Source organism: Natator depressus, chromosome 6 (assembly GCF_965152275.1).
Source record: "Natator depressus isolate rNatDep1 chromosome 6, rNatDep2.hap1, whole genome shotgun sequence".
Classification (NCBI taxonomy): Eukaryota; Metazoa; Chordata; order Testudines; family Cheloniidae; genus Natator; species Natator depressus.
Genome location: NC_134239.1, coordinates 16,478,465 through 16,492,618, shown reverse-complemented (window position 1 = coordinate 16,492,618; position 14,154 = coordinate 16,478,465). Strand labels below are relative to the sequence as shown.

At 55.8% G+C, this 14,154-nt stretch overlaps 1 protein-coding gene across 5 annotated transcripts; it reads right to left on the bottom strand.

Moving 5' to 3' along the window:
- Nucleotides 1-861: 861 nt before the first annotated feature.
- On the bottom strand, nt 862-13,298 carry SAXO4 (stabilizer of axonemal microtubules 4). Of its 5 annotated transcripts, XM_074956871.1 has the most exons (14): nt 13,179-13,298; nt 9,429-9,578; nt 8,592-8,709; nt 8,014-8,167; nt 6,467-6,595; nt 6,061-6,124; nt 5,528-5,631; nt 4,903-4,962; nt 4,398-4,484; nt 4,070-4,201; nt 3,887-3,981; nt 2,379-2,543; nt 2,196-2,283; nt 862-1,738 (listed from the first exon to the last, which is right to left on the bottom strand). In XM_074956871.1, exons 2-13 carry the CDS (start codon nt 9,532-9,534, stop codon nt 2,196-2,198), a joined length of 1,302 nt encoding a protein of 433 aa, XP_074812972.1. In that variant the 5' UTR covers nt 9,535-9,578; nt 13,179-13,298; the 3' UTR covers nt 862-1,738. The 5 variants fall into 5 exon arrangements, with proteins under 5 accessions (XP_074812972.1, XP_074812975.1, XP_074812974.1 ...); XM_074956874.1 differs by lacking the exon at nt 2,379-2,543; XM_074956873.1 differs by lacking the exon at nt 4,070-4,201.
- Between the last annotated feature and the right edge of the window lie 856 nt (nt 13,299-14,154).

Genomic DNA, 14,154 nt, shown 5'->3' with positions numbered 1-14,154 from the left:
TATGTGAGTGCATCACACGATGCAGGGAATGTGGCGTGTGTGTGTGGGGGTATATATATCACACCACGCTGGGTGTCTGGAGACCCTGCTTTGTGCATGTACCATCACACCATGCTGGGAGTGTGGAGACTACTCTGTGTATGTGCACCTCTCCGTACAGTAGGTTATGGGGCATGGGAAAGGATCCTATTACCTATACATCACCCCATGCGGTGCCGGTGAATTTGGGACATGCTGAGGGTGTGGGAATCGAGCTGCCAACCGTTTGGGATGGGGAGGGGAGCAGTAGGAAGAGAGTGTGTGTAGATGCACAGTGTGACAGGACCGGGAGGAAACGCAGTGCTGTGTCAGACTGTATATGAACAGGTACCAGCTGGCAGCTGAAGAGACAATTCCAGCCCATCGCTCTGCTATTACCCCTCTCCCATCTGGGTACCGCCACAGTGCAGCTGGGCCAAACGCTGCTCCTTTCAGGGCACAAGGGAAAGCTCGCCAGTTGGTTCCTAACACACATGCATGAGCGGGTTGGCATTAGCGCCGTGCTGGGGCACCTGAGCCAGGCAGCATCACCACACAGCTGCCTCCACCATCACAAACACCACTGTGATTGAGCTGTGAAAGAGAAACAGCCAGGCAGAGCGGGGATTGCACCAAGCAAACCCAGAGTTACTCAGCTGGAGTCAGTGCAGGGACCTGGATTAAGGTCTGGAGAGCAGCCGCTGAGTGAAGACTCCTCCGAGCAGGCGGTGGGCAGGGGGACATTACAGTGTGACCTAGCCTTACTGAATCTGAGCGTGCATCTGCAGGGCAGGTTCAGTCCCCCATCTCCAGAGCTCAGCAGCCTCCACTGGGTCTCGGGTGGCCTTAGCAACAGGGCTACATTTGAAGAACAAACCACCAGATCCTCCACTGCTGTAAATGAGCCTTGTTCCATTGATGGTAATGATTTAATGGTCAAATTGAGGCAACCCTGGTGCCGGTGAACACTACAAGTCCCCCAGGGCCGGCGAGAACGGCCCTAGGCCCCATGGGAACAGCCCCCAGGCCCTGCAGAGACCCTGTGGTGAGCTGGGGTAGCCCAGCTGGCTGCAGCACATACCTAATGGTTAACTCCATTCACTGCTGCACACACAGGGCCCAGCTTCCCTTCTCGAGTCAAAGGGCCTGATCCTGTGTGGTGCCAGGCACCCTCCTCTCCAACTGCTCAGCGCCGAGTGGGATGGGGCCCAAATGCCAGGAGAATGGAACTGCAGGGCCAGGACACCCCCAGCCAGAGCAGGCAAGGTGCTGGGGAGGGGCGGCACCCCCCTTTCTGCCAGGAGGCACCAGCTGATCCTTCAGGTGCAAAGACTCCATCCAGCTCCCATGGCAGCACATGGGTGCCTCCACCCATGGGATGAGAGCTGGGGTCAGCTTGCACAGCAGAGGGCTCCCCTATGAAAACAGCAGGGGACAGGGGTGGAAGGGCATGCTGGGGTCCCCGGGGAAGAGGAGAAGGAGAAGTTTATGGGGGCCATGGGGAAGAAGAGGAGAGGTCTATGGGATCTAAGGGGAGGAGGGCTGGCAGCTAGGCCAATGAGAACCAATGAGCCTTCACTGGGTGGTGATTTCTCTTTACATCATTGGAAAAGTAAAGCCCTTTGGGAGATGCTGAAGCCCCTGCCTCGTCAGGGGAGACCAGCCCCGGAGTCCCTGCCTCGCCAGGGGAGACCAGCTCCTGCAGGGTGGAGACACCGATCTGCAAGAAAGCAAAGAAAAGGCAAAGCGGTCCTTGAAATCTGGCAAAGTGGGGGGAGGGACCCCAAGAGGGGAATGGAGAAGGTGGAGTGGCCCTGCGGAACTCATATCACCTCCTCAAAGGCTGGGGAAAGGACAGGGATGAGGATTGGCAGCCGTCATGCTCTCCACTCTTCATAAGGGCCTGGGACTCCCTTCCCAGCGTCCCCTGAAAGGAAATGCCATGAGCTGTGCCCTGGAGGAAGCCCTCGCTGTGGAGCAGAAAGCCTGATCCAGGCCTAGCAGATCCTGACACCTGGCCTCATCGGCTCCAGCACCAGGGCCAAGTGCTCACAGCTGACTGGCCAGGTCTCTGATGGATGCGTGCCCTGGGGCTCCACTGCGTAGCTGGGGGGCAGCACAATCCCAACCCCCCCCTGCCCTGGGAGGTGCCCAGCAAGCTCACGCAGGCCCCTTACCTACTCAGGTACGGCGGTTTGGTAGAGAGCAGAGAAGCGGCTGTTGTGAGGGGTGTCACGATAGAACGGGTCCACCGTTGTGATCGTCCTGGGAGCGGAGGGGGAGAGCGTCACAGAGGGAAGAGGAGGGGCAGGAGGGCGTCAGGGGCAGGGTGGAGGGCAGTGGGAACCAGCCAGCCTCACCGGCCGACATGGGGGTGGACCCGTCTCAGGGTCTCCGTGGCATTGGGATCTGTGCCCAGTTCAGTGATGTGGTTGTTGGTGGCGAAGCCACCCGGCTGTTGGGGCTGGATCCCTCCGCGGGTCCATCCTTCGCGGTCCACCCCCTTGAGGGTGTTGTCATAAAACCTGCCAGAGGGGAGGAAACAGAGTCAAAGAGCGCTGCATCCTGCTGGGTCCAACAGCTGCTCAGCCCCCTCCCCACAGGCCAGGCGACCCCCTTCCCTTTCCCTGCCCACACACACCCGGACAGGGCACCCCCACTCAGACCAAGAGAGACACAGGGCATGCACATGAAGAGAGGGGAGAGCGCTGGGGGAGGAAGGGTAGAGCTCCCCCAGGGACAGGGTGGGCTTGTTGGATCATATTAAAGAAGTTCTGTATTAAAATCACAAATGAGTTTGATTCCCCATAGTTTAAATTCCAGGGTATTACTAATTAAGAGGTCTCTTGGGTTTTGGTACTGTTTCTCTCCCTCTATGTGTGAAACTTGCAAGCTGCTAATTGTGTTAGTACATTCTAAGACAGAATCTGTTCTCAAAGCAATTCACAGAGACTCAAAGCAATACTCTAACAACAGAAACAGCACCCAGAGACTCCCCGCCCTTTTGTTGTATTAACAATTGTGATTAAAATAGAGATAGAGGATGTATGTGGACGGATGCTTGGTGTGGATAACAACTGAATGATCAGGGAGGTGCCAGCCTAAGAATCCAGTGTCCATCGGCTGAAGAAGGCGTCAAGTGGAAATAACCAGAGGACCCCCGGAGGGCAGACTGGAATCCACCCAACAGCCTCAAGAATGGGAGAACCAAAGAACAAGATAACTTCTTGGAGCCGTCAGGAATGTGCTATCTGCTGATTGATTCAGCAACAGCATGATGAAGCAATTCCCATAGACTGGCATAGGAAGAAATTCCTATAAAAATAGACTCTTAAAAAGTGAGAACTTTGGGGTCTGATTCTGCAAACCAACTTCCAGGAGCATCAGATGAGCATCTGACAAGGCCCTGCTCCCTCCTCATGTCCAGGCCACCTGGCCAGTGGCTTGGCATGAGCAACTCTAAGGCTGGTAACTATGATGACAACCTTGCAGAACCTGTGTGTGTGTGTGTGTGTGTGTGAATGTGTGAATGTGTGAATAAATATGAGATTGAATGGAATGTTATAGCTATAACTAACTGCTTACTATGATAACAACCTTGCAGAACCTGTGTGTGTGTATATGAATGAATGAGTGAATAAAGATGAGATTGAATGGAATGTTACAGCTGTAACTAACTGCTTACTATGATTCTTTCTGTATTCACAATAAATGTGGTATTTTGCCTTTTTCCCTTTAATAAGATCCTGCTGGTTTTTAATTTATTGGTACAACAGGCTGGGAGAGGCAAGGTAGAGCTCCCCCCAGGGGCAGGGTGGGCTGGGTAGAGCTCCCCCAGGGGCAGGCGGTGGCAGTATTTCAGACTCACTTGGAGTTGTAGCTGCTCAGGTACTTGTTGGGCAAGTCCGGGTCATAGGGGGGCGTCACATACTTCTTGTTGTTGATGCTGAATCCGGAGAGTTCCTGGGGGAGGGACACAGGGCTGAGCTGGCCAGATCGGAGGGGACCTGCGGGACCCTAGGCAAGCAGCACAGGCCGTGCTCACACTCACCTTGTTCCCCACGTATTCCCGGCCCAGCAGGTTGGTCTGGGCCTGTAGGGGCCTCTGGAGCCCTCGGAACTGAGTGTGGCTCAGGGGCCCTGACCCCTCGGCCCCAGGCTGGGGTGCTGCGTGCAGCGGGCCCTGGGGGGCAGGAGGAGACCAGGTGAATGGAGGGACAGTCACAGACGGGGAGGGAGGAGACAGAGAGGCCAGCACACAGACAGGTTACAGGTGGAGAGGAGGATGCAGACAGACAGGGAGGACTGAAGGCAGGATGGGGGGTGCCAGTGGAATGGAGGGGGCAGGCAGGTTGGAGGAGGGGAGGCAGGTCGCTCACCATGGCACTGAGGCCGTTGTCTTTGTCCCGGCTGAATCCCGTCTCTCGCTCGGAGCCCTTCGACAGCACGGGCAGGAACTCGTCGCCCTGTCAGGAGAGGGACAAAGTGATGCAGCCTGGGGCAAAGTGTCACCTCCCCCATCCCAAGGACTTTGCAGCCACCCAGTTCACCTGCACAGGGGGAGCAGGGCAGAGGGCGTCACAGCCCGGCCTCTGCGGGGTCACAGGCCCTGATCGCACTGGAAGCCACCCAAGCACTGGGGCTTGGCCACCTATTACAGGACCCTGGGAGAGGGCACTCCAAATGGCTTCCCCAGCATGGAGCTATAGCCCAGAAAAGATCCTAATTCTGCTCTCCCCATTTAGTCTCTGCGTGACTCCCCCACTCTGCCCATCCTGCCCCCCATGTCTGGGTGACCCTCCCACCCCTCCCACCTTTTAGCCTACCCTTTGCCATCCTCCCTCTGCTCCTCCTTCTCTCCCCCCTCCCCCCGGCCCCTCTTACATGGGGGAGAGCGCTGGGCAGGAAGTCCGTCTTGGTGATGCTGATGCCAGGCTGGCTCCTCTGCAAGGGAAATGCTGGGCAGTGAGTCCCCTTCCCCATGCAGGATGGGCCTAGGATTCCCCTGACAGGCTGGGCCAGGCCTGGCCAACTCCTCCCCTTGGGATCTAAGGGGGATCCCTTGAGATCTTACTAAGGAATCTGCCAGTGTATGGGGCTGGCCCATGACATGGGGTCCCCAGGCTGGTAGGGATGAGGCCAGGCTGTGGGCGACCTCCCCCATGTAGCGGATCTGTGTGTGTTGTGTGTGTGTGTAAGTGGGGGGGAAGGTGTTTGGGATGCTGGGCCCCAAACAGCTTTGGCATGTGTTCCAGGGCAGCCCTGATGGGGCACAGGATCCTTCAGCCTCACCCCAGCTGCCGCTCAGAGACGGTTCTGAACAAAACGGGCGGGGGGAAGAGAAACCCACTGGAGAGGCTGGGAAACCGGGGGCTGGGGGGGTAGCAAGCTGCACAGGGTCCTGGGTAAGTCTGGGCATGCACAGCTGGGTCACCCCCAGGTCCAAAGGGGGCGCTGTGCTCCATTCAGAGACGACCACCAGGGGGGCGGGCCAGGGCCCAGCACCTACTGGCTCTCCCGGAGGAGGTGGCAGGAAGGCAATGGGGTTCTGCTGGGTGCCCTCAGTGAATCCCGTCTCCTCCTTGGCTCCTATCGTCTTTCTCTGTAGGAAATCTGTAACGGGAGATGAGGCGGGGGAATACACGGTAATCCACATTCCCAACACTGGGCAACAACCAACATATCTAAGCCACCTAAAGTCACGTAACGCCGCACCTTGGGGTTCGAACCTCCGACCTCTGGCTCTAAAACCACCAGCCTCTCCGGCCAGAGCAGAAAGATTAGCTCCGTTAATGAAGGCTGGAGCTGGCCCCAGCAGTGCAATGCCCCCTGGCCCCAGGATGGGGCATTGGCTCATTACAGAATACCCGGTTTTCCTTTCCAAGCCATGGCTAGGCCCAGTGCTCCTTAGACAAGGAGGGAATGGCTGGGAATTGGAAGGGTACAGGTGTAGCTCCTATGGGTTAGCCTATGGCAGAGGCCTGGTTGGCTGCCCCAGGACATGGCTCAGGAGGGTGCAAGGGGCTCCAGGAAGGACCGTACCTGGCTGGCCGGGAATGTCGAAGCAGAACTTGGAGTTATACTCTGTGGACATGTACAGAGGGCCCTGCAAGGAGCAGGAGAGAGCGAGTGAACCGGGGGGAGAACAGTCTTGCACTCGGCCTGCCAGTAGACCCCTACCCACCTCCCCAGCCTAGTACCCATCCTGCAACCCACCCAGGGCTCACACACACCCTGCCAGAAGACCCTCACCCACCTCCCCTGCCAGGAGCCCTCCACTCTGGTGCCAGGGTATCTCCCCTTCACTCCAGCACGCAGACACACCAGGGCTGTCCCCCTTGCTTTGCTGCAATGCCCAGGACAAATGTCTGGTGGCTCCCCTTTCCATCTCCTTTGCTCTGGCGCCGGCAGTGGATCAAGGCCCAGGGAGAGCCGGTGCTGCACTCACGTGTCTGGCGTTCTCCCCCTCAACGGAGCCTTTCCCCTGCGGCTTGTGCAGGTCGGGGAGCTGTCTGGGCTCCAGCCCTGTGATGGCTCGCGGCCCCTGGTCCCGCGTATCGAAGTGGACTTTCTTAACCTGCAGAGTGAGCCCCTTTGGTGAGTCCCATGGCAGCGAAGCGCCAGGTCCCCACTCAGCCAGGATGGGCAAGGCTGCACAGGGCACTGCTGAGCCTCTATATCCCCACAGGAGGGCGATCAGAGCCAAGGGATGGTTTATATGGACCTTTGCTGCAGGAGGTGAAGGGGAGTGTCCAAGGAGGGGAGGAACGTCGGGAGTGTGCACACCCCTGTACGTGTGTTAAATCAGCACTTCCAGATGCTGACTGCCTCTGGATGTCCCCAGCTGCAGTGCAAGCCCCCACGCCCTACCGCTGCTCCCAGCTCTAAGGGGGAGACTCCATGCCCATTCAGTCCTTGGCCTCTCTGCTAAAACTGCCAACCCACCCCAGCTGTGCAGGCACTACATGTATCAGGGCCACCTGTCCAATCCAGACTGAGACCTCCCCGCAAACTCCTCATGTCACACAGGCCACCAAGCAGTCAGTGGGTAACCCCACCTCTGGGGTCACATCATGCCAATGGCACCCACCCCCCAATGGAGCCCGCACTGAGGAGCAGACCACAGCACTTTCTAGGCCTGTGGGCACTCATGAACACTGTCGGGTTATTTGTATTCCCCTCCGAACAGAACCAATGTGTGCTATTGTTTATTATTTGTGTTGTAGTAGCACGTAGGAGCTGCAGTCACTGACCAGGCCCCGTGGGTACATTTACACTGCATTGTAAACCTGGGTCTGCAGGACCCAGGCTTATGGACTCTGTTTCCAAGCCTACACTGGAGTGCCCACACTGCATTGTAATCCTGAGCTTACAAGTGCTGGACCAGGGTCTCACAGCTGTGCTAACATGTCCATACTACACTACGCAGACCTCCTGACTCAGGTCTGCAGCTTCAGTTGTGTCCACACTGCAAAATGCCAGGGCTTGGCCCCAAGTCAAAGTCTAGCAGGGTCCTATGACCTGGCTCTTGGGTGCTTGCTGACCTGAGTCAAACCAATGTATGTGTGGATGGAAGGGGGAATTGGGTTCAAACTTGAGTCAGAACCTGGGCTTTGCGTGCAGTGTAGACATACCCAGAGGTGCTAGGTGCTGTACAGACACAAAACCAGGATAAGCTCTGTCCCAAAGACCTGATGATCTAAGACAAGAGACAACAGATGGATACAACCAAACCTAATTTTGTAAGTTCCATTTTCCTTGTTGCACGTAGTTAATAAAATAAAAGGGTCGCTTTGTGTATAGTTATTAAAGGGTTAGGGCCCTCTCTGTCCCCAGCCCTATAATCTAGCACTAGCTCTGGGATGGAACGTACCATCTACACAATCCTCTAGCTACAATGTCACCAGGCTGCATTCCCAATGGCAAACCCATGGCAGACAGGATCTTGATCCATGAGCTGGCCAGGCACAGAGTCGGGGCTTACTGGACACTTACAGATTTGGTGGTAGGGAAGGAAATAGGCTTGTCTCGAACAAACCCGCTCCCTGGCTGGTAGATGCTCCAGGGCAGGGGGTACTTGCCATCAGGCAGCTGGAGGGGTCGGAAATGCTTGGTGGTCACCGTGTCGTAGTTATCCTGGAGGAGCTGTCTGGAGCAGGAGGAAGAGAACAAGTGTGGGATAATGATAGATAGGTCTTCTGAAGATCTCACAGTGCTCTAGAAAGGAGGTCAGGGTCATTACAGATGGGGAAACTGAGGCACAGGCAGGGGACGTGACTTGCCCAAGGTGGCAAAGCAGGCCAGTGACAGCTCTCCTGAGGCCCAGGCAAGTGCTCCATCCGCTAGGCCACACTGCAGGACAGATCCCAGCTCTGCACTGATACACCCACCTCCTCAAGGGGTGAGAGGGGAGTAGTGAGGGAGACCCGCCAACCTGGGGTACACTCGTAGGGCTGTCCTGTTGGGATGAACGCCCCAGGGTGGGAGAGGGGTCTATAGTCCATGGGACGGTCCCTACCCCGCACACAATCCCAGCTGTACCCAGGCCCCTCATCTCCACAAGGCCAGCCTACCCCACGGCTGGATTATCCACTTCATCCAGGCTGGCCTTGTAAGAGACGACAGGCCGGTAATTGGATTTGTACCCAGCTCCGGAGTGGTGGCCGACACGAGGATGGAACCTCTCCTGCCCTGCCGAACAAAGCAAGGGAATCGCAGATATCAGCCATGCAGGCAATGTGGGGGCCCATAGAGAGAGAGACACTTGCTCAGGGAGGGAGACACCTCCTGATCCTCTAATACTGTTAGAGCCTTTGAAAGGACTTGCTCTTCCAGGACGATCCCCAAGCTCCAAATTGCAATGGCACCTCAGCAGTTGGCATCACCAGGGATTAAACTTGGGAGACTGAGCTGAAGCAGCAGGTCCATTAGACTGGCACCAGGGCAGGACTCATACATGGCTATACAGGCTCTGGCCACCAGAGGGGACCAGAGAGCACAGATAGTCAGTTCAAGACGATGTGGCTGTGGATGGGACAGGGACAGGGCCAAGCCTGGTGGGGAGCTGTGAGGGAGATTCAGTCCTCAGTGGGTTAGCGCTTGGGACACAGGGGCCTTGCTAGGGAAGCTGCCCTGGGCCTTGGCCCTGCTGGGACACTGAGGCTGGGGTCAGGCCAGCAGTGGATAAGTAGAGCACAGTGGGAGGGAAGCGCTGCTGACTGGCTCCCTGAGCCCACTGGGTCGGTGGCTCCCCAGGGGGTGATGGCCAGCACACAGGGATGCAGGGAAGGCCATTCACATGGCCTGCTGGGGCACCAGCTCCAGGGCTGGCATGGGCTTCACCATCCCCTCCCCTGATCCTTCATGGCCACACATGCCCCGTCGGGCACCACTTGCTGCGGGGCCCTTACCGTAAGCCGTGCCGTAGCTCGTGGCGTAGCACTTCAGAGGGTCCACGCTCCCACCAGCGCTCGTCCTCACATAGGGTGAGACGCCACCTAGGGAGAGGCGCCCCATGGCAGAGGGAGAGCTGGATCTCCGGGGGGCAGGGTGCCCAGTGGCTATAGAGACAGAGGATGTGGTACAGCTGAGCATGGGGACAAGAAGATCGCCACCCACCCTGCCTGGCTCAACTGCTCCTCCGGTGTCTCCCTGGCGATGGAGTGTGAGGTCATTCCTGTGGCACTGTGATGTCAGAGCAGGGGCAAGGACAAAGCCCAGCTCTGAGCCCATTGCCCTTCCGGGGTAGCAAGCCAGCGGATCCCAGGGCCAGGGGCAGGAAAGGACCACAGAGGCCTGGATCTCCTGGGAATGGGAAGGGCCCAGAGCCCCGAGACCCAGCATCACAGTTCTGAAGCCAGGTGATCCTGCCAGGGCCTGGAAGTGACAGGGAACCGTGCTGAGCCCAGGGGCTATGGGACACTTTCTTGGACACCCTGGGGCCGCGAGTCATTGTGTTACCCGCCTGCCTCAGTGAAGGAGACTTTGGTGGTAGCTGGGTGTCCTGACCCCGCCAGCCCTTCAGCCACTCAAGGACTCTCCCCAGCCACTCAAGCACTCTCCTAGGGCTGTGCCAGCCCCTACTTTGCCTTGAAGGGCAACACTTAGTGCACCACAAACTCCTCAAAATCATCCCCCCGTAGTGTCCAGCCCTTGACACTGAACCCTCACAGTAACTACTATGTTCTCTACTCTCAAGGGAACAATACACCCACCAACTTGTTTGAGTCAATTGAGTATCCGTTCCAGTATAACAACACAGCACTGGCATCTCTTTACAGGGACAACCAATCGGAGTTTATTAACAAAGGTTAAGATTTAAGAGCTGCCAAGCAAGGGTAGTAAGAGCAGCCGGTTACACATAAAACCAAAGGTTCAACATGTGTCTTAGAGTCTAAACAACTTTTAACAGGTGAAAATATCATCTAAGGCAAACCTTCCAGCATCACTAGCCCAGGAGGCAACTTTCATTAATGGGAAAAGTGCTGATCTTTTTGCTGCCTCACTGAAGGTGTCCTTTTGCCTTCCCCTTATGCCCCCCCAAAGTTCATTGTCTTTGCACCCCCCAGACAGGACAGCCCTTGCAGTCTAGTCTACAGTGTCTTCCCATCCTCCTGGGTATGTCGTAGACAGATTTGGCTTAATTTACATGATACAGAGTCATATCTTCTCTCCTGTCTGGCAGAAACCTGTGGGTCAGCTCTGCCTGGTTACAGATTTAAAGACACAGTGCCAGGATGCACACATCACTTTTAAATGATATCCTCAGTGTTAGGATATAGCTATTCAGGCCTGTCTGTAAAGGCCTATACTCTAAGAATTTAGGTGTATTCTTATCACTAAGCTAGTTATAGAGGTATAAAAGAAAGAATCAAAATCACTGTCTGCCGGTGTAAGGGCCTTCTCTTACTGTGACAGTCTGAGGCCCTGTGCTTAGGCTAAGGCCTTTGGCGAAGCAGCAGAGGCAGCCATAAGCTGGGAAGCGACCGGTCACCTCCTCACATTCCAAACTAGTCACATTGAAAGAAGGTGCTATTGGGCTGTTAGGAATACAATCCTGTCCTGATCGTGCCTATCGCCTCCAGAGAAAGGGAAGTGCCTAGAAGATGTAAAAGAAAACTTAGCTTGATAGCATCCTATCTGGAAAGAACTCACTTATCAATAGCTGGGATGTGAAATTCTCATTTCTTTGTTGTTCTGTCACTGTAGTCCCCATTTCCCTATTGTTTGTCTGTATAATCTCTGTCTGGTTCTGTGATTGTTTCTGTCTGCTGTATAATTAATTTTGCTGGGTGTAAACTAATTAAGGTGGTGGGATATAATTGCTTACATAATCATGTTACAATATGTTAGGATTGGTTAGTTAAATTTCAGGAAAATGATTGGTTAAAGTATAGCTAAGCAAAACTCAAGTTTTACTATATAGTCTGCAGTCAACCATGAAGCATGTGTGTGTGGGGGGAATGGGAACAGGGAATGGCGGTGGGGAATTTTGCTAAAGGGGGAAGTGGGAACAGGGAATGGGGGTGGGGAAATTGGAATCATGTTTTGCTAAGGGCAGGAATGGGAACAGGGACATAGGTGTAAGGCTCTGTGGTGTCAGAGCTGGGAAGGGGGACACTAAGGAAGGGAACTGGAATCATGCTTGCTGGAAGTTCACCCCAATAAACATCGAATTGTTTGCACCTTTGGACTTTGGGTATTGTTGTTCTCCTCTGTTCATGCGAGAAGGACCAGGGAAGTAAGTGGGTGAAGGAATAAGCCTCCTAACTCTCAGTACGTACATTTCACAATGGTATTAGTGACCAGCGTGATGCCAGCTTTCATTTGATACCTTACACTATGCTATTTCTGGATACATACCACGACAGTGTGGTGCTAGGTGTAGTGAGTTTGTCAGTCCTGCTAGATGTTGCTGTTACAGGACAGGGAACCCTTTGTCAGTTGGCACTGAGGGGTTCAGAGAGTCACATACTAACAGTGTCACCCACAGAGTTACCAGGTGATAGCCCTAAAGGGGATTTTTCTTTCCCTCCTCTCCCCCCTAGGCTCCTCTTTCGGCTTCTCTTCCCCCTCCCTGAGCCCTTCTGCTCTGGCTCCCCAGCACAGAACTCCCTGCACCTGTTGGTGGAGCTCCCCAAGCCTGGCTATCCATCCCATCTCTGCGGTTTTACCCAGTGCAGACTAGGGATTAGCAAGAGGCTCTGTCTCTACAGAGAGGACGATCTGGCCCTGCAGACCGGAGTGTGCAGACAGTCCAGGAACTTATCAGAGAGGGTCGGGTCCAGCACAACTAGAGGCTCAGATGGCAGGAGCACGTGTGGATCCCCCACACCCATAAAGAAGTGGCAAATGCTGAGCATCTTCTTGCTGTGCTCTGCCCGAGGAGCTATCCTTATGGACTCTAGACGCACCAGAGAAGGCTCCTCCAAGCTACTTCATGGCACCTGGCCTTCCTGCTGCTGCCTGAGTATCTCAGGGGCTTCTACCCACCTCTGAGTTCCAGGGCTCAGCGCAGGAATAAGATGTGTTGGTACTTTTCCAGGCTCTGCCCACAACCCAAGCTCCACCCCTGTTCAGTGATAGGGCAGATCGCGGAGCAAGAGAGGCAGATCCAAGGGGAGAGCCCTAGGCCAGTTTGGGCCCTGCCATACCACTGAATCCAGCCCAGCTCCAGCACATGTGGCTGGGCCAGCAGCCCCTGTTCTTCCACCGTCAGCCAAGTCCAATGGCCATAAAAAGGGACACTGGCTGGCCCAACAGAGGGAATTCAGGGTCTTTCACCTCCACTGGCTCCCATCTGACCCCAGGCTGCACATAGGCAGACCTTGGTAGATAGATGTTCAGATCCTTGCGGGAGGGTGTGTTTTTTTTTTTTGGGGGGGGGGGGGGTTGGGGGGTCTCAGTGAGTAGTATAAACCCATCATGGGTATTGCCACTGGCTGCCCCTTCTGTTGGAAGGCTCAGCAGAGACACCATGGAGCCAGCCGTCCCCTCTCAGCACTGAGGGTCAATCCCGCAGGGACAGGCTGAGCCACACTTATCTGGGCTGGGGACAGAGGGATAGCATGGCAGAGCAAGTGGGGGAAGCTGCCCATCTCCCAGCTCTGCCCACCCCCCGCCCTGCTCCCACCGCCCTCCTGCGGGCGCTGCCCCCTTACCTGCCCCAGGCGAGGCTCTGGCAAGGTCCTGGCAGGCGCTGGGCAGGGTTAGGAGCTCGCTGGAGGAATGTGCAGGCCTGCCCAGTCACAGCTGGTATCCTAGCGACCAGCGCCTAGCAACCGGCTGGAGAAACAGGACAGCTTCCAGCAGGAAGGAGCTGAGGCCCCCGGGGATCTCAAAGCAATTTACAAGCACTCTACAAGCACTTACAATGCGGGCCAACATCCCAGACCAGGGCTGCAGGGATTTCCAGCCCTGCCGCCTGATCGCAGCGCAGGCTGATAAGGCCCACCCAGCCCAGATGCTCCTGAGCCACACAGAGGGCACTACACAGGCACAGGTGCCCAGAGTACACAAGCACCCACTGCACACGTCCCAGCATTACCAGAGGCACGGAGAGCAGCCAGCGTGGTTGTGGCCAAAGTAAGAGGCGACTGCATTAGGCAGACAGAAAGCAAGGGGCGAGGAGATACAGCCACAGGACGCTTGGCTGAGAGCAAGCGGTGGAGGGATTGGCCAGGTCATCAGGTAGCAAACCCAGAGGAGCCTTCACCTTGCTTAGCTCCCAGCCCTTCAGCATTCAGGAGGCAGCAACACCACATGGCCATTCCTTGGTACTTCAGCTGAGGTTAATCTCCCTTGATCCTGGTACAGCTCCTGCTGAGTCTCAAAGACACTGAGCTGGGAATCTTTCAAAGGAACAGATCAGTTGCTATGTGTCCCTGCTCTACCCTTCCTACCAGCCACAGGCCCTGTCTTCTGCCCACTTCTCTGCCCTGCAATGAAATGACAGGACCCATCCCCCTCCCTGTAGCAATGAGATACCTAAAAACATACTGTTTCCGCTATCCAGAGTCAGCCCCCACCTCTTCTCTTCACCACCCCAGGGCTCTGAAAGCCTGGCCAGCACCTTAGGTCTCCCCATTGCAGAAGCTGCTCTCAGGAAAGGAGGAAGAGAGAAGAAAGGAGGAATGA

Excerpts from the sequence above, each read along its gene's own strand:
- SAXO4 (XM_074956870.1), bottom strand. The coding sequence starts at position 9,750 with ATGGGCTCAGAGCTGGGCTTTGTCCTTGCCCCTGCTCTGACATCACAG. Across the intron at positions 4,202-4,397 it reads ACAACGGCCTCAGTGCCATG|GGCCCGCTGCACGCAGCACC; the intron begins GTGAGCGACCTG and ends CCTGCCCCCCAG. Across the intron at positions 3,982-4,069 it reads GGGAATACGTGGGGAACAAG|GAACTCTCCGGATTCAGCAT; the intron begins GTGAGTGTGAGC and ends TCCCTCCCCCAG.